This window comes from Rhinichthys klamathensis, unplaced genomic scaffold, assembly GCF_029890125.1.
Source record: "Rhinichthys klamathensis goyatoka isolate OS25496 unplaced genomic scaffold, OSU_Roscu_1.1 h1tg000275l_1, whole genome shotgun sequence".
Classification (NCBI taxonomy): domain Eukaryota; kingdom Metazoa; phylum Chordata; class Actinopteri; order Cypriniformes; family Leuciscidae; genus Rhinichthys; species Rhinichthys klamathensis.
This window is the reverse complement of record NW_026606794.1, coordinates 1664382-1684810: the sequence shown is the minus strand read 5'-3', so window position 1 is coordinate 1684810 and position 20429 is coordinate 1664382. Positions and strand designations below refer to the sequence as shown.

Here is a 20429-nt window from a genome sequence, read left to right as displayed (position 1 = left end):
GGTTCTAACTATATCCTATAAACATGGCGCTCGGTCTGTTCTTCCTAAGAATTATATAGTATAATTTTATATAAGTAACATTAAGTTAATTGCTTTACAATGTATTGCTTTTAAGGTTTGGTCTACGAAATCTCACCTGTCTGTTCGTGTTTTCTCAGGACTCAGGAGAAGAATGCAGTGCACAGTCACATCAGATCTCAACTCCTCATTTATTCAAGACAAAGAACTCGGCAGGTTTTTATGGTGAGGTAAGGTAGGTTTCAGTTTCACTTCACTGTAAAGGTTGGTTTTATTCTTTCTGTAAATCTTACATAATACTGCCAACACACCTTGTCCCTTTGTCATGCTTTCTTAAAGACTACAATAAGATTGTCACTTGAGTCTAGACCAATTCAATTTGTTCTTCTTTTATTATTTATAGCTGTCCTTTTTGGAATATCATTGCAGAGTGTGACAGTATAACCTGATTGATTATTTGCAAATAGTATTTGTAATAGTCTCTCTATTTCTGCTAAATTATTATGCTTCATTTTAAGTGCAGTCAAACCAACAGACACCTTATTAAAGGTAATTAAAAAAAATGAAACTTAAATATATACATAGTTATTATAAAATGTAAAGTGTTATTATATGATGTGTTCATAATTATTATGTTATAAAGAAAATGGCATTTTAACCTTGCTGGAATTATTGATAGAAGCAATACAACTAGGAGAAGCTACAATAGTGGCTCTTGTCTTCAGACTATTCAGGCTTGCCCTACCCCAGTTAGGTACAGATACATAGTATGTTGTTAGTAGTAGTGTTGTTGTTGGTCCAGGACTTGACTTGTGGAGGGCTGTATGCAGATGTAGTAATGCAAGTGAGAGGAGATCCCTGAGCATGTGGTTTCCTCTGGTTAAAGAACATTGAATATTACTGAGTAAAGAACGCTGACCTGTAGGAGTTGCAGGTGATCTTCAGTGTGTGAGAGCTCAGTGTTTCTCCTCTTCAGCTCAGTGATCTCCTGCTCCAGCTCTTGTTAAATCATTTTGAGCAAAGAGTTTTGATTACACTTGATTAAAATACAATACGTTTTAATAATTAATAATGTATTTAAGAAAAATGTGTGTATCTACCAACAGATAACATAAGCTTTATGAACGCTGCAATGCTTGGCAGTAGTGCTCAATGTGTTTTCTCGTATGAACACTCATTCCTCTCATCTGTGTATTAGTGTTGCCTCTGACTTTCAGAAGAAAATACATAGTAGAACTGATTGTCCGTGCTATTTAAAACCAAAGATGGAATAACTTAATGTTCAGTAAAGGTAAGGTTTTTAAGGTGATACAGTTTCACTTTCACTTTATTGGAAAGGTGTGTGTGCTAAATTCTCTTTACGTCATACAATCCCAAATGTCAACAGGACTACTGTAAGGATCCACTGGAGGCAAGTTGTAGTGAGAACCCAAGTGCAGTATTTATTCAAAAACAACACATAACAAGATCAAAACATAAAACAAAAACAAAACCATGGACATAGACTTACACAACAGAGGATCACAGGAAACAATACTTGACAAAGACACATGGAAAACATGAGGGCTTAAATACACAAGACGAGGAACACCTGTGAACAATGAACAGGCGATTATCCAATGACAAGACACATGGCAGGATCACATGACAAACAGGGAATCACATGACAGACATGGAACATGACATGAACAAAACCAAAACGTGACAACTACTTATGCCTTTAACTTTTCCTTTGTTGTTTCTTTGCTGGTGCTGGTGGCATTACGAAACTTAATGTAGTTTAAATGAAATTTAATGTAGCGTATTATTTAACGGAAATCAAGATCCTGGTCATCTGTGCACGGCACGCATTTATGAGACTCTATTAGAGCTGCAGATCACGCCGACTCACCCGGAAAAAGAGTTGTGAGAAATCAACCTAATAATAATGTGACATAAAATACATTCCGTGTACTTTTTTCTCTGAGGTATTTGTTCACATATTTGTTGTGCTCGTCGCAGTTATCGTGTTCATATCTATCAACTGTCATTCTAACTGCCAGCTTACAACCAGAGTTCCTGTCTAGAGAGATTTACCTCAGTAAAGAAAGTACACAGATAATTTTTTGGGATTTCAAGGCATTGTATTTCATGTCACAATTTGTTTTTAATGGGCAAGTTGGAGTGAACTTCACAGAAGACCAGCGGCCAAAGTCAGGATTTTCATTAAATAATACATACAATTTTGGTTTGTTTTTCACAAAACCCTATTATACACCCCCAACACACTTGTAATATATATATAGCACAAGTCGCATTGGTTGCTATTCACTGCCATTATATGGACGAGCGTGAGATGGAGCAAAAAGATTTTTTTTTTTTTTTTTTGTGAAAACGGCCCCTGATGTATTTTGTAATCATCTTTAAATCAGTGCCATGTCTATAAAAAGTATAGGCCCTATCGCAGTCTAATTTCTTAGTAGGCCACACACTGTTGGTATATTCGGTTGTCAATTCACCTTTTAGTGCTTAATCCTGTACACTATTTAGTAATTTACGAGAGTGACACCAGCATTCTAAAACCAAATTAGCTCACGAAACTGATAGTTGCAACCGCATTTGAAAAATGATTACTTGTTAACCTTCAGTTCGTCCCCTTACTTTCTTAAACAGTTAACACTTTTTTTGAAACCATTACTTTTGTCCTCCTTCCCTAATCCCTCTATCAGAAGCACATCTTAATAAACTATAAAGGTAGAAAATCTGTTTTCAATACATACAATAAAAATACTGTTTTACACACGCATGTATATATGTCAAAAACACATTATATCTTTTCATGATTTAAATGTTACGTAAGGAAATCTATGTAACTCATGTAAGATTAACAAAATTGATCATGTATAAGCAGTGGAATTGATCGAATACACATAATAAATAATAATATATTTCTCTTACAGTGTACAGTACATGGCCATAAACCCAGGTTTTCTAAAGGACATTGAACAGCGCTTAATGCTTTTAAAATAATAAAAATGAATGCTAAATAACTTTAAGACTGAGTCGCTACACTAATGTAGCATTGTTTTAGAGATAATGTCTCAATGTTTCCCATGGCCCTGCAGAGGACAAGCGGTTTGGAGAATGGATGGATGTCTTCGTGTTTGTAAGAAATGTTAATATACTCAAACTCAATCATTTAAATTGGAATCACACATTCTTAATAGTGTCAGGAAAATGGCAAACTTTTGGGTGGATGTTTTTGGCCATTGGCACTGTCAAACCATTTTTGCCTGCATGGCTTAAATTTTAAGTATACAACCTTGTAAATATTTTGTATAGTGAACAATCATTTATTGGCCTAATGGCATTGTTATTGATGTTAAAATCTATTTATAATGAAATCTCCGTTGTTTTCTAAAGGAGAGGTTTACTTGAGACATAGACAGCAGGAGAAGTGAACTTCCCAAAACCTTTGAGTCACAGTTGCTTTAACAGGTGCTGACCAAAAGCATTCTGTGCCTTTAAGAGGAGCTGCAGTCTGTGATTGAAAGGACAGAGTGTGTATGAGTCAGACTCGGGGGCATTAGAGCCAGTGTGTGTGAGTGTGTGCAAGCTGCCAGGAAGAGGGGCAGCAACTACACCAGCTACAGTCCCATCAGACTGCTGTCCTATGCACAGTTTGTAGCAGAGCTTTTCTTTCTTTCTCTCTCTGTCTTCTCTTCATCTATTTTCATTTTCTAGTCTTGGAGTGAAATTGATTCTTTGGGGACTTATTTAGGATCCTGACACACCCCCAGTGGTCCATCTCTGTGCGGGACCACAGTGCGCTGTACTGTGACTCACAAGTGTTACTAGTAGCGGATCCTGCTGTAACTACTGTCCACCCATGCTGCGTGTGTTTATCCTGTGCGCAGAGAATGTGCTGACGCATGATGAGGACATTAGCGATGCCTACTGCACCGTCACTTTTGAAGGTAGGACCCAGACCAGGGGTAAATGAGGAAGGGTTTTATATCAAATATGTTGTAGAGAGTTTGCTTAGACTGGCACTTTCTTTTCTGGACAATCACAATCATTCTCTTTCACTGCCTTGTTGTCAGTCTTCCTACTTTCGACATTCCATCAAGCGGGCTATTATTGGAAAAGCAGTTGCAGTCTCTCTCTCTCTCTCTCTCTCTCTCTCATCTCTCTCTCCTCTCTCTCTCTCTCTCTCTCTCTCTCTCTCTCTCTCTCTCTTCTCTCTCTCTCTCTCTCTCTCTCTCTCTCTCTCTCTCTCTCTCTCTCTCTCTCTCTCGTGTATGTTTATGGGTGTCCTGTTGCACTTGGAATATGTGTGTCTGAATGAGTGCTGCAGTGCTGCTCTGTGTTTCTAAGAGATGCTATGTCATCACAGTTTGGTTCAATGTGGGGCTCCTGTTTGCTTTACGTTCAAAGCTTTTAGGGGCCCATAATTCATGAGACGGGCCAGAGAGGCTCCTCTTGTGTCAGCCAGGTGTTCTGTTGGTTGGTTTCTTTGATTTATTTATCTTTTTTTATAAATGTATTGAGATGATACCATTAAGACATCATATACATACATACTACCATTCAAAAGTCAGTAAGATTTTTTTTAAATAGAAATCAATACTTTTATACTGCAAGCATGCATTAAATTGATCAAAAGTGACAGTAAAGACGATTCCTCAAAAATATTTAGCAGCACAGCTGTTTTCAACATTGATAATTATAAGAATGTTTCTTGAGCACCAAATATTGTTTATCTCCCCCCTCACAGACATGAGTAGGAGTTCATTCCCCCCTAAGGGGTTATACCCTCTGTGTTTCTTGGGGAATGCAGCTGGTTTGCTCAATAGAAGGCTTGTCGTTGTTGTAGTCATGAGGCAATCATATTCCAGCAGGCACAATCAGAGATGGCTATGTTAAAGTGCTACTGTAAACCACCATATTAGATCAATACAATAGAGCATTACCTTCCATTACATCCATTGAGTGGTGTGTTTTAGAATAACTTTAACTATAATGAGAGTGTGTTCATTTTACTGATTTGATCTGTGCTGTTTTGTAACTGCGTCTTTTATTGCTGAGGTTTTGGAAGATCTATCAATTCAAATACAGAAATCTAGATACTAATGACCCATGTTTTGACTAAATCCCCTGTATTTCATTCATAAATCTATACACAGCCAAGTTAAGGCTGGTCTATGCCTGCTCAAAATTCAGTGTAAAGTTGCAATGTCAGACTAAATTATGCTTTCTCTGACCCATCTCAACATGAAAGTAAACAGTTTTTGCTGTGTAAATGCATTTATGCCACCTCTGAGCAGCACTAAAAAGTCTGTGGAAAGATCCCTCCATCTGCGATTGGTCAGTCAAATGGAGAGTCACTCCCCAGACTCAAGTAATTGGCTGAGCCACTTTTGCTGTGTCAGGCTAGTTAAGAGGCTCTATATTTAGTGCCAAAGTGTTGTTCTTTTTCAGCTAAATCAACTTCTAGTTGTCTCTACATATTAAGGATAGTTGAAAGTATTTTAACATAAAAACAAAACAAGCTTTAAGATTCAGGGAGATGAGGATTCAGGCTTCAGTAACGGAGTCATGGCAGTTCAGTCTGACTGAGTCATGGCAGTAGGTGGTGCTCCTCGACTGGAAATGTCAGCTAACCAGTATAAAGCCTACACAGAGACCATAGAAACTCTGAAGTATAACAGACTGACATAATATAATAACTCTCTATGATAAACTGATGTGCGCAAGTACCTAAATGAGTGGATTTTAGTATATCGATGTAGGCTCTACAGGTAACATTACATCCGCAAATACCTTTGCTTACACTAAGTGTTACAAGATGTTGTTCACTGCATTTTATAAAGATTTTATATTCATCAAGGTTTCTAAATACAAGTAAAAGTAATATAGTAAGAGAGAAAATGTAGATAAGGACAGAGAAGAACAAGCTGCAGGAAATGTTTAAATTTCCTCTTGAGTTATGGGCAGGGTCACTGGAGAGGAAAGTGTGGTCCAGAGTACGCTAAGTTCCTACATGACAGTCTCTGTGTACACGCGTAAGAAGTGCTTGTAAGGGAAGATTGTGAAACTCATTTATCAATTCAGACCCCTTATCAAAGACGCAGGCAGAAATTGATTTTCTCAGGATAGTGGTGGGCTTTTACAACCTCTGATACATTCCAGTCTGGACATCACGCTCATCTTCAGCTTTGGACCTCACAGGACGCGTTTATCTTCAGAGAAACCTTTGCGGGGGTCCTGCCGGGATCTGTCCCTCTTCTGTGGTCTGATGCTAGTTTGGCCTGTTTCTTGTTGGAGAGTTTGGGCATCAAGGCAGCATGTTGAGGTGTTTGCTACAGAGGGCGACCAACCTGAGAAATGTAGAAAAGGGGGAGAGGCATAGCGACCCACTTGCTAGCATCACATTCAGAGGTAATTGACACCAAAAATATGATTGACAGCTTTTTTGAGTGCATGAAAAAGTAAGATCTTCAGATTTCGGTATTTGAGACTCTTTTGGGTTGATGGATGCTAATTGTGGATGTTTATGTAAAATGAAAAGGAATTGTAATTTCAAACTGGGAGAGCAGAACTTTGGTAGTGTTCCCCTTTACTAAAAATATGAGTATTTTACACAATGAATGATTAAATAATTTCATGTTTAGTTTATGTAAACCTTTTTGACAGGTCCTTCTGACATTTGTTGAGAGGTAGAGATAGCAGATCTCTGACAAATATATGACAAATGTTTTGATAACTTTACTCTAGATAGATCAATAGGTCATTACAGTCAATAGCAGAGTGATGCTATTATATCACTGGAAAATGCTAGATATTCTTAAAGATTTCTGGATAGATCTGAGCTCTGTTAATAATTTTATAAGTTCTTGTGTTGAATGAATGAATGAATGTGACGGGCACTGGTTTTAGACTACCTTGTAAACTGAGTGGCAGTTCCTCTCATTGTTCCATGCTTCCTGTTCCAGCACAGGGATGTACAGGAACATGCGTTTGTGAGTGTGTGGGATTGATGAGCTTGAAGTGTTTTGGTATTCCGAGTTGCCATAGCAACACAATCCTTTCTTCACTTTCTTTCTTATATCGTGATCCCATTTGATTCTCAATTATTACAAAACAACTAAATCATATGAGTATAATTAAGTTAATAAATATTAAGTTAATAAAGTTGAAGTTTTGTTTTGAGTATGACTTAATTTATTTATTTTCTGATATGCTTTTGCAGGATGCTCAGAGAAACAATGCAGTTCCTGCCTGTGTTATTTAGCAGATCATTGGTGATCATTATCTTCGGAAACAGTTTTCGTCAATATCAAGGAAAACATATTTTCTGACTTTTCATTTGGATATACTTGTGACTGATATATTCTTTTGGTTTTTACAAAGAGAGCTGAATAGTTGTAGCACTAATTTGGTTATATCTGGCTATATATTCATTCATTCATTCGTTACAGTGTTATTTTAGCATTATTTCTATATTATTATAGCGTTCATTCATATTTTAAATTATTTTTATTTTAGATTTATTTAAATTTTTTGCAAATTTGTTATGTGTGTTTGTCATTTAAAAAAAATATATTTCTATTTAGCCTTATTTATTTCAGTGTTAGTAATTTTAAATCTTACTATTATTTCAGTTAATTTGTTTGTCATTTAAGTTTTTCATCTAATATTTATCTATTTTATTTTATGTAAACCTTATTTCAGTTAACAAAAAATATTTTTAATACTTTTGTTCTAGTTAACAAGTTAAAAAAAAAATCTGTCATTAATTACTCAGCCTCATGTCATTCCAAACTCTTAAGACATTTGTTCATCTTCAGAACACAAATTTAGATGTTTTTGATGAAATCTGAGAGCTTTCTGTTCCTCCATTGACAGCCTATGCAACTACGCATGTGTCGTGGTGCTATCGTGAACATGGTGCAGATAAATATTTTGTAAATAAAGTAGTAATGTGTTGTTGTTGCTGGTTTTTGCGCAAACAAAGCATCCCCGTCGCTTCATATAACTGAGGTTAAACTACTGCAGTCATATCGATTTCTTTAATGATGTTCAATATATGTTCTGGGGCTTGAAAGTGGTAGTTCCTGTCAACTGAGGGACAGAAAACTCAGATTTGAAACAGATTTCATTAAAAAGATCTTCATTTGTGTTCGGAAGATAAACAAATGTCTTATGGATTTGGAATGACATGAGGGTGAGCAATTAATGGCAGAATTAAAAAAAATGTTTTGTGAACAAACCCTGATTTGTTCATTTGTTTGTTTGTTCATTCATTCTCTTGTTACCTTATTCATTTTTTGTTCGTTACATTTATTTAAATTTGGTTAGAAAGATTCATTAAACCCCCTTTTCCGTGCACTTTATGCCATAGCTTGAGAACTTCCTCTCTGTATCATTACTGAGGGTCATCTCTTTTTCCACCTCTTTGTCATGTGATGTAAAAGGCTTCCCCTCATTCTGTCAGAAACAGATGAGTCACTCTATCCACTCTATAAACAATGACACCAAACAATTGAAGGAAAATAAGGTGTTCTGGCCTTTATTCTGAGTTGAACAATTAGTAGGTCACTACTTTAGGGCTTGTGGTTGTAACATTTCGCGGTCACTCCTTTTTATTATTTGTTTTTACTTTGTTCTAATAATTCTATAGATATGCATCTTTAGGTTTTAGTTTCAGACTGCTGCCAATTTACTAACTGGTCTGATTGCATTGTAATCAGAACAATCTTGTGTTTTCTTAATTATTTGTTTGTGTATACAGTGTGTCTTCCGGTCTATGTGAATGTTAGGGAGAGGGGATGGAAGACATAAAAGTAGCCTCAGTAAGTGTTTTTATCCTCAGGCACGGTATCAAATACCATCTCCATTTATAGACATCACAGAAGCAAATCATCCTCCTGGTCCAACTGCCAGAGTCCTTAGTTTGAGCTCTGAGTAAGCAACAATATATGCAGACTTCGCAAGAGAGAGAGAGAGAGATACAGAATGTGACTTTGTACAGAGAAATGTAGACTATTGGCAGTGCTGAAATGGTATCATATCAGTATCTTCTGCATCTAGAGATGAGATCTAGATTGTGTTTAATACAAACTAGTGTTGTCACAATACCAACAATTCAGTCAGTACCAGTACCAAATTTTACAGTTCTCTGTACCAATTTGGGTACCGTAACACTATTGTAACTATTTTATTTGAGTAGTTTTCTAACTATTTGAAAATTAAAAATATGAAATAAATGAAAATGTTTGATTAAAAAGGCTATTCATAATTAAATTATACATTAAAACATTAGCATGTAGCCTTTAAATATCGTTTAAATAAGTAAAAATTGCTTTAAAAAGATCAAATAAAAAAATAAGTAATAAAAAGAAAAACAAAAGAAAAACAAATTCCAGGTAGAGCAAGTGGCAGGTCTTGTTCAATACACAGCAAGACACAATGCACGGATCTATTCTGACTTTTTTTGACTAACTTAAAGGCACACTATGTAACTTTTTTGTTCAAAATGAACCAAATTTAAATGTGAATACATCATCAATCCTTCTTCCAAAACGTGTTTTTGTCTTACCCTGATTTACCATGGTAAGCCCATTAAGTGTTTATATTTAGACCTAACCGGATGGTTTCTCATATCCGTAAATAGAGGAAAGTTGCTCTGGCTACTTCGACGCTTGTATGGTGTAGGAGTGGCGTTGGTTAGCACACTAAATCTCGAACCTCTAGGGAATCAAACAGGGATTTGAAATGTTGTAGAAGGGACACGGAGATGGTGTTTTTGTAACTCGGCAGTTGAATAAGGTATTTTATAGAACAGATAAATTGCCATATCTAGCTCTCTAACAGCGTTCATTGTAAAGAATTACTTTGAAGGGTCATTTCATTATGGATTGTTGTAGCGCTGTGCTGGAATTTATTTTCAAGGAAGTACCGTGTCTGTTAATGTGTATAGCTACAGTAACATCTTCAGCTTGTCAGCTTGAGATCCTTTCCATCTAGGCTAGTTCTATCTCTTAAGCCTAGTGAATGCTTTATGAGCAGTAGGATAATCATATTCATCTGCACAGTCATGCAGAGCCGAAGCAAAACCAAAATAATGTTCTTCCGCAAAATACATGCAGTTTTGTTTTTTAACCGCTACATAGTGTACCTTAAAAAACACCTATGATTGGCCATTGCGTTCATGCGCTCACCAAACATGTCTGTAATTGGCAACAATGCAACGCGTTGAAAATAGAAACCCTTTTCACGCTGTCAACAGACTGCTCACACTATGGCAGGCGGAATTGGCATATCAAATTATAGTCTATCCATAAATATATTTTAAATGGTTACAATTGTATTTTGACGAGTCATAATTATAAGTTGACAAGTCAGAATGATACAGATACAGATATCTGCAATTATAGTTACTCTAGTGAGAAATCTCTAAATACATTTTGACTAGTCTAAATACTATTTAAGATATCTGTAATGACTTAATAGGTATTTTAAATTGACACATCACATATACATTTTGAAAAGAGAAGAGACAAGAGCAATGGAATTATACACCAAAACTTGAAATATAGTACAAATAAACGCGTGACTGACAAGTGTGCATCATAATAAAGGCAGACCCAGTCAAAAAAGTGACGGCTGATAGTACAAGTTAGTAAAAGTTTAACTGGTATTAACACTGATGACATTGATTAGTGCATCATTTTGTATATGGATTATGCTTTCTGTGTCGATTCAGGTTTACTCCTGTCGCAATAATAGGTCACAATAGGCGGGTACCGGATTAACTCAGTACTAACAGTACTGCAGTTTTTAAAATTTAAGTATTGACTTGGTACCGAAGAACCGGTTCTTTTGACCACATTAACACTAACTGAATAAATGTGTTTAGACTGGGCCTAAAACTCCAGCATCTCATTTTGTTTGTTTTTTAACTCGTACTTCTCAAAGGTATGGTTTCCTGGCTATTTCTCAGATTGTATCCACCCATTGACTAGTATCGGATGTGTTTTTGAAATACACACCAAATAAAGCCCAAGACTTTGAGGGTCAGATGGTTAAGAAGATTCCAACCAGTTTCCATCACATTCTGGTCGAGGATGTAAAAGCATGCCAGTGTTTGCTTTTTTTCCTCAATCTTTTCCTCTTCTGGCTCTAGGTCTATTTCAGGAAGGCAGAGGGTTTTCCCACAATGCAACTGAGTGTATATCTACCAAAGGACCTTGTTTTTTCTTTATTCACACCTCTTGACATCTACGATCAAAACAGGAAGATAAACAGAGCTCTTTCCTAAAACACTTTATAGCGTGACTGACCACCAGTGGTGATTTGTATGGATATGCCATACTATTGGTAGCCTACTTGTTTGTGCATGGCTACTTTAGCTCTAATGTAGCAAGAGGTCTCAAAACAGACTGACAATGTCTGTCTGCTCATTAGATCAACTATTAATTGTCCTTCACCAATTCAGGCTCAATGTTCCTGTGGAAATCTTTCATCTGTATTTGTCAGGTGGAAGTTAGTACCCATTGTCCATCTTCCTCTCACTGAAACATTTTCATCACGGATTTATTGGAGGCCAGCCACTAAAAAAAAATTACGTCAGATAGACTGTCCTCATATGCCCTATCTGAAAAGATGTTTCCCTGATCAAATAGTTTTTCAAATCTTTATTTTGAAACTTTTAAACAGTAGTGTATATCTCATGAAAAACTCACAAACACATACTGATACCACACCTGTACTTTTCCTTTTTTCATGTTCTTGTAGGAACAAAAAAGAAGACAAAAATCATCAAAAATAACATCAGTCCTGTCTGGAACGAGGTTGGTTAATTAATTCTTACATCCAATTGACTAATATCAATGAACCACTAATACTTGTTGTTACCATAATGAGCTTTAAAAAATGCTTTCCAAGTCGTCATTCTGTTCCTTTTTCATCATTCCCTTTTCTTTCTTCCAGGGCTTTGAGTGGGACTTGAAGGGAGTTCCTTTAGATTCTGCAGCAGAGCTTCATGTTGTTGTCAAGGACCATGAGAAAATGGGCAGGAATAGGTAAGCTCTCTCTCTCTCTCTCTCTCTCTCTCTCTCTCTCTCTCTCTCTCTCTCTCTCTCTCTCTCTCTCTCTCTCTCTCTCTCTCTCTCTCTCTCTCTCTCTCATTTTCTCTCTTTTTACTTTCTGTTCATGAGAATGTAAGAATGTGTGTCAGAATAATATGCAAAAGCCACTTCTCTACCGACATAAAACAATTGCTTAACAATTCAGTTGGGAGAGCTGTAGAATTTATGGAATGCGCCATTGTTTAAATGACTTGTGGTATAAGTGTGGAATGTGGTAAACAGCCATGCAATATGCTGTGCGTTCCCAAATCCTCATCGTGACCAGAAGTGGTTCGCAACTGGCCTTTTTCTGTATCCAATACCCATGACATTAGGCTGATAAAGGACTTACTAAATCTGATTTTAGGCCACTTTGTACATCTATAAAGGTATTGAATGCCACCCTAATGAGTGGCTAAGGTTTTTAAAATCATAGGCATTATCTACAGTATATTATTACAGTATCTATATTACATTATACAGTCTTTGATCTACTACAGAATCCCATTCTGACCGAAAGGGAACTTAATTTAAGTGTCAGTCACTACTACGTAGGTCATGACTGACCAATAGGAATCTTGCTAGAGAGGCCAATCTACTTCGAGTGAAACTAAACAAGCCAATGCACATTGTCGTGCAATCATTTGCATCAGCTGTGCAGCCTCGCAGCGCGGGTATTTAACGAGCAGCTGGTGCGATTGCACACTAGCTTTTTGCTTCAGCGCCAAGCACTTTGTATGCTGAGTACACAGAGTGAATCGGCAAACCTCTTCTGGACCTCTCCACTTTGGTGCGGGCGTGACAGCACAGCAGCGCTAGCGGTCTTCTCTTCTCTCTCTTTTTTTTGTTTTCTGTTTTTTATTTTTAAACTGAGCAAAACAAAAAAGCTGTTTTCACAGCTGGTAAGGTGCGTGGTAAAGCGCTCAACAGCCGTTTTCTCGGCTGGTAAGACCAGCGAGAGAGAACAGCGCACAGACAGGTGCACATTCCTGTCTGTGTTCGCGGTGACCGTTCCCTTGCGTGCTTCAGCACCAAGGAGAGCAGTCCCTAAAAGAGCTTACACAGATAGTTCGCGTCTTTTTCAAGATGATGTTCTATCTGTGTGTTTCTGGATGTGGTCGTTACTTGGGGTCACGGGATGGTCACCAACGCCTGTCATCTCCTCCTCTGGAGTCAGAAGCATCTGAGGTCGCTTCGAGCCATGTATGTCCCCGGTGTGCTCAACCGTGTGGCCGACAACCTATCACGAGCTGTGCTACCGGGAGAATGGCGACTCCACCCCCAGGCGGTTCAGCTAATCTGGAGAGAGTTTGGGGAGGCTCAGGTAGACCTGTTTGCCTCCTCAGAGACCTCCCACTGCCAGCTGTTTTACTCCCTGACCAAGGGAACACTCGGCACGGACGCACTGGCACACAGCTGGCCCCGGGGCCTCCGCAAATATGCGTTTCCCCCAGTGAGCCTACTTGCGCAGACACTGTGCAAAGTCAGGGAGAACGAGGAGCAGGACCTTCTGGTGGCTCCCTATTGGCCCACCCGGACTTGGTTCCCAGATCTCATGCTCCTCCCGACAGTCCCTCCCTGGCCCATTCCTCTGAGGAAGGATCTTCTGACTCAGAGACGGGGCACCCTATGGCACCCGCATCCAGACCTCTGGAAACTCCATTTCTGGTCCCTGGACGGGACACGGAGGTTCTAGGTGACTTACCCACAGAGGTACTTAACACCATCACTCCAGCACGGGCGCCGTCCACGAGACGTGTTTACGCCCTGAAGTGGATCCTGTTCGTCGAGTGGTGTTCTTCTCGCCGAGAATACACCCGAAGATGTTCGATAGGGTCTGTGCTTTCCTTCTTGCAGCAAGGGTTTGAGCGAAGGCTGTCCCCCTACACCCTCAAAGTACATTCTGCAGCTATTTCAGCTTATCACTACCACATAGATGGCAAAACAGTTGGAAAGCACGACCTGGTCGTCAGGTTCCTTAGGGGGGTGAGACGATTAAATCCTCCTCGACCCCCTCCTTACCCTCTTGGGACCTTTTCCTGGTGCTTCGAGCACTTCTGGATGCTCCCTTTGAGCTTTTGCAATCAGTAGACTTAAAGCTTCTTTCCATGAAGACTTTGCTGCTGGTTGCACTGGCCTCTGTCAAGAGGGTAGGGGACCTGCACGCATTTTCAGTCGACGAATCGTGCCTAGAGTTTGGGCCGGATGACAACCACGTAGTTCTAAGACCCTGGTCTGGCTACGTGCCCAAGGTTCCTACCACTCCCTTCAGTGTCCAGGTAGCGAACCTGCAAGCGCTGCCCCTGGAGGAGGCAGACCCAGCCCTGGCTTTGCTCTGTCCCGTTCGCGCTCTGCATATGTACGTGGACAGAACTCAAAGCGTCACGACCTTAGACCAGCTCTTTGTCTGTTACGGAGGCCAGCAGAAGGGAAAGGCTGTCTCCAAGCAGAGGATGGCAAGCACAAGGCGTGCCCTGCCCGCTCAGGTTGCATGCACACTCCACGAGAGGCGTTGCATCCTCCTGGGCGCTGGCACGTGGCTCCTCGCTAACAGATATCTGTAGAGCTGCGGGCTGGGTGACACCTAACACGTTCGCTAGATATTATAGCCTACGTGTAGAGCCGGTCTCCTCCCGTGTTCTGACCCTAAACGGGTAGAAGCTCGAGAGGTCCGGCTCTGTCGGTTTGCTCCACCCTACTGTGCACCCTTATTGCTCCAGAGTAAAAACCTGTTGAGGTCCCCCAAAACCCCTCGGCCCGGCCATGGCGGAGTGACCGGCACCAGGCCTTTATCGGCTGAATCTTTGAGAACCGGATCTGGGCTGGGTTCCATATGTGTGAACCTACGGGGATCCCATATGTGTATATTTTCCATGGCTGCTCCGGAAGCCCGTGTCTTTCCCTTGGGCTAAGTCACCCACTATTTCATATGTAGTACAGCCTTCGGGCTAGTCCATATGTATTCACCACATAACTTCTTGAAGTAAGTGGCTTCCGCAGCGTCCTCCTCCTAACTGAGGGGCACGGTTTCCCAGTGTTATCCAATAATCTCACTGTATGGGTTATCACGGAACAACAGTGACAGATACACTCTGTGTAAGCCTCCTCCTATCGTCCTTCCAGGCAAGAAGGTGTAGAGGCTTGCACGGGGCGCTGGATGGGGTGCAGCAGCTGTGGCGCTTTGGGAAGGATTCCTATTGGTCAGTCATGACCTACATAGTAGTGACTGACCGATTGGGAACATCTCGGTTACATGTTAACCCTGAGGCAGGGAACGGAGAAGTAGGTTCCGTCGCCACATCTGCTGCCGACCGTTAGGGCGGCCAGCTTTTTCAGGCTTGACTCCTCAGAAAAAAACTAGGATGCAATCGCACCAGCTACTCGTTAAATACCCGCGCTGCGAGGCTGCACAGCTGATGCAAATGATTGCACGCCAATGTGCATTGGCTTGTTTAGTTTCACTCGAAGTAGATTGGCCTCTCTAGCGAGATACCTCTAGCCTCCCTCAGGGAACGAGGGTTACCATATGTAACCGAGACGTTTCTAAGCAATATAACTTATTCTCACCAATGCTGCAAAAATACAGCAATAACAGTAATTTTGTGAAATATTATTACAATTTAAAATAATGGTTTTCTATTTTAATTTATTTTATTTCATATGCCTGATGAAGGTCATGGAACCGAAATATTGTTAATAAAGCTATTTTGATACGTGTGCAAGTAGATAATGTGCAGGACCTTTTCATTTCATTTATTTATTTATTTTAAAATGTAGTTTCATCCTGTGAATGCAACGCAAAATTGGTCACACATTTCAGAAATCTTTTTAATGTACTGATTGTGTGCTCAAGAAACATTTTCAATGTTGAAAACAGTTGTGCTGCTTAGTATTTTTTTGTGGAATCCGTGCTACATTTTTCTTCAGGATCCTTGGAAAGTTAAAAAGAACTACATTTATTTGAAATGGATTTTTTTTTATAACATTACTGTCACTTTTGATGAATGTAAAGCATCTTTTTACATCAGTAGACCTGAAATTCAGTTTTGTCTTTTAACTCCAATGTTAACAAATGTTAGACCTAGGAAAATGTAGTAACTGTTTATAGGCTTTGTCTCAAAATATCCTTTGAATATGATATACTTAACACTCAGTAAATGCTTACTCACAAATGCATAATAGAGATGAAAATAGGGTCAGTGAATTCTATATCAGCATAACAGAATTTTGGGTGAAATATTGTCACTTTAATGATGGAATAAAGTAATAGGAGTAAAAGAAAAGGAAGGAAAAGTCGATTGGATTTAATGGAATGCCCACAGGAAGTGAGTCAGGGCGGTTTGTCATGTCTCTTTCCTTTTAAACCTTATCTGAGCCTCAGAAAGCAACAGAAGAACAGCAATTTTTAGAAAAGCTGTCCAGACAATGAAAAATCTGTCATTCAGGGTCAGATGACTTGTCATGTGTCACAGTTGTTTTAGCTTTAGTAACTGTGTATGTGTGTGTTTTTATTTCTTGGCATCAGATTGTTAATCCTCATCTTTAAATAGCATGTCAGTTGTTAAAGTAACCCTTTGTGCATCTACACAGGTTTCTGGGGGAGTGTCGAGTAGCTCTTCGAGATGTGCTCAACTCTCCAAACCTAGCTGCTACTTTTACTGTGTCCCTAGTAGACACGAAAAGGAACAACACTGGGGTGCGTTTCTCTGTTTGTTTTCACATTTCATTTTACATTGTCTATCATGTTTACATTTACATTGAATGATGGAACTACATGACGCCTGGACCTTTATTGTTGGTAGCAACATCCCACCTTCATGTCTACCACAGTCTGTACCTCACTTGAATCTCAAATTCATGTCAACCCTGTCCCACATATAATTTAAGAAAGACATCTTGAAGAAATACTACAAGGCTATTTCTTACACAACAGAGTGCCACTTCCTGGAATTGTGTGGTTATTTATGCGTGTAGTTTGACGTTGGGTGGTAGAGAACGAAGGAGAGGGAAAGGTGGAGTTGGTTTTCTTAGCTCCTTTGCATCCTTGTGCTCTTGAAATAGCTGAAACCGGAAATAATTACAGGAAAGTACATTATAAGGTATCACCCTGACGCCGGCCTTATCTCAAAAACAACTCCATCATGTAACTTTTCTTTCCCACCCCTCCCAAAACAGCTACATCTCCATTTAGAACTTTGATAAGTAATTTTTCAATTTGACATTTAGCAATGATACACAGATACAACATGCTACAAAATAACGAACAATGCCCATGCCCATCTCGGTACTCAGCCGTGCTGAAGCGGTCTCAACAATCCGAGTGGCATGACAGTGGCTGCGGATGCCATATGCCCCAGGAGTCTTTGAAACTGTTTCCCCTGAATGAGTTCAGGTAGCTCAGCACCAACTGGGCACGCTCCTTTGTGAGATGGCTGTCATGTTAACCGAATCCAACTTCATGCCGAAAAAAAGATACTCTGCATAGGGGAGCGCTTGCTCTTTTCCCAGTTGACCCGAAGCCCCAAACTGCTGAGGTGCTTGAGAGTGTGCTAGAATGAGCCGGTCGTCGAGATAGTTGAGAATTCGGATGCCCACTTCCCTTAATGGGGCAAGGGCACCCTCCACCGAAGGGGAGGACCTTGTACTGGTATGCCCGACCCTCGAAAGCAAACCGTAGGAACGGTCTGTCAAGGCAAAATCAAATCATTGAAGTACGCATTCTTTAGGAACAATCACTGCAAACCAATCTTGGGGGTGAACGGGAGCTTATGAAAGGCCCGGTTCAAGACTCGCAGATCCAAGATCGGCTGTAACTCACAACTTTCTTGGGTACGATGAAGTACGGGCTGTAAAAACCCGGACTTCATCTGGGCTGGAGGCACCTGCTCTATTGCATCCTTCGCCAGCAGGACCGCAATCTCCGCACGCGGGAAGGGGGGGTCTTTGTTTGCCAATGAGGTAAACAGGATGCCGCTGAACCTGGGGGTGCCAGGCGAACTGAATTGCATAGCCAAGTCTGATCATCCGAATGTGCAAATGAGATGGGCTGGCCAGGCCCCCAAATTCCGTGCCAATGGCATCAGTGTACAGACGCACATGCAGAGGGGCAGCGAGGTTGAGCATAGAGGCCCAGCCTGGGGCCAAACCAATCGTCCAACTGCAACATTCAGGGAAGGGTGGAGGGTTCCACTAAAGCCCGACGCTCGTAGCGGCCCGGGAAAGCGTGGCAACTCTGGGTCCGACTCAACCTGCACCATTCTCCCAGAAGGGGGCAGCACTGCTGACTCTTCATCCCAAGAGGACTTAAGTCCACCCTCTGATGCAGCGATTGACATCTTATCCTCCGCAGGAGCTCCAAATGAGACGCCATGAGATGGACCTGCAGACTTATCGGGAAGCTCGACAGCTCGCGATGTGTGTGAGAAGTGGGAGGCCTTTGAAAAAGACTCAATGTCACCCGTGTTTTGCTCTTTTTATTTTGTTTTTATTTTATATATGTTTCCGCTGCATTTATCTGTGCATTTTGTGGGGTGAAACACTTGGTTCTCCAACAGAAGAACGTCTACTCTCTTTAGCGAAGGTGAATGGCAGAGCCCGTCGAAACAACTGCTCAACTCCGAAGCTAAAAGCTAAATGAATGAGTTGACGGCCAGCTTATATACCCGTATGAGGGGATTGGCTTGTAAATCTCACTCGCCAATCTTCATTGGATCGTTTTCTAACTACCCGAACGTGATTTGGCTCTCAAGTGAGACCCTATACGTCAGAATTGATATAACGTTGAACGTAACTGAAAGGGAACAACATTTTTTTGAAATGGTAATGTAATCTGAAATAAAAATGTCTTAATTCATCCTTGCTGAATAAAAGTTTTATTTTTATAAAGAAATCTTACTGATCCCAAACTTTTTTATGGTAGTGCAGATTAGTGCCTGTAGTATTACATCCATCATCTATTGGTATACTCAGGTTGTTGTATATTGCAGATGTAGTTTGTGTGTTTGTTTTCTGTAGATGTATGAATAATAAATTTAATTCTGGACCAATACACCCCAAAATTATTAAGATTCTAGATTACAAATAAATGTATTAAGGAATAACTGACGGCAGCCTGTGATATAATGAGAAAATATCAGAGTTCCAACTATGAGTTTTATTACAGCAAATATTTTTTTTTGGAAACAGATGTTTGTTGCACATTTGTTGTTGCCTAATTGCAGATCTTGTACTATTTTCTTTTGTCTTTCTGAGAAGTGTCAAAACGTCTTCAATCTGTGTTCCCTCTGCCAGGCCACAGTAACCCTGCAGGTTTCCTACATCCCTCCTCCAGGGATGGTGCCCATCTTCCAGCCTCCTCCACACCCAGAGGCCCAGCACACCCCAGTGGAGCTGGACACAGTTACAGGTCAGTCTACTAACATAATATATATAGAAGGTCCCATTCATACACACATGTACTGTTAGAGGATGCAAAAGTTTCATTGCCTAGATTTGATTTCACTAATATTTGTTTACTAAGGGCTGCATCATTATGACATATTTGTGTAATGTGATACATTTGACTTGTGTATATGACTGTGTAGTTTTCTCATTGGACACTCTGGGCGAGGATGACACTGAGAGCATGTTGATGATGGAGGTGGTGGAGGAGCCCGAACCTACACCAGGGCCACAGGGGCAGGACATCGGGGCCCCTACAGCACCACCCAAGAAGGCTCCACCGAACTTTAACCACGGCCTTAAGAAAAAGAAACACCAGGGAAACAAATCCTCTCTGTCTGACAAACCCCAGGACCTCCAGGTGTGTATATAAGTAGGGTGTGCATCGCTGTATGTGTCTATGAATCCACAAGTTGCTTTGTCATGTGTGGCTAGTCTCTACAGACGTCTGAAAATATGCCACCTTCATAATCTTCAAATACATTTTTTTGGTATATTTTTTTTAGCATATACTAACAACAAAAATTACTTTTTGTCTATAAATTGTAAAAATCAGATTAATAGTGTTTTCTTATTGCTCAGTGCAGAATGGACTCCCTAATTAAAGTATGTATCTGTATCACATGACAATCACTGTCTACTCTTGCAATTGTCATTTTCTCACTGTGCTTCTCCTTTGAAAATAGGGCCACCTTGTGGTTATATAAAGTACTGTGCAATAAGTCAAAAAATTATTTTGGCTGTGAACTTGTTTATTTGCTCAAGGCAAGACAATCCATTCATAAACGTTGGATTGTAGAATAGATCCAAGGATAACCAAGAGTTTAATTTAGATTTTGAAAGTTTTGACTGGACAATTAA

General features: G+C 40.0%; 1 protein-coding gene across 12 annotated transcripts in view; it reads left to right on the top strand.

Moving 5' to 3' along the window:
* The first annotated feature begins 3612 nt into the window (after positions 1–3612).
* The window catches only part of dysf (dysferlin, limb girdle muscular dystrophy 2B (autosomal recessive)), a 113821-nt gene continuing 97004 nt past the window's right edge, over positions 3613–20429 (top strand). For 6 of the 12 annotated variants that reach the window (XM_056268630.1, XM_056268625.1, XM_056268626.1 and 3 more), the window contains exons 1-6: positions 6022–6438; positions 11797–11852; positions 11992–12083; positions 16719–16824; positions 19419–19533; positions 19712–19929. In XM_056268630.1, the coding sequence (XP_056124605.1) occupies positions 6345–6438; positions 11797–11852; positions 11992–12083; positions 16719–16824; positions 19419–19533; positions 19712–19929 (681 nt within the window). In that variant the 5' untranslated portion in view covers positions 6022–6344. Of the gene's footprint in view, positions 3975–6012; positions 6439–11796; positions 11853–11991; positions 12084–16718; positions 16825–19418; positions 19534–19711; positions 19930–20429 lie in introns of those variants that run through there. The other 6 variants (XM_056268632.1, XM_056268629.1, XM_056268624.1 and 3 more) reach the window with 3 other exon arrangements.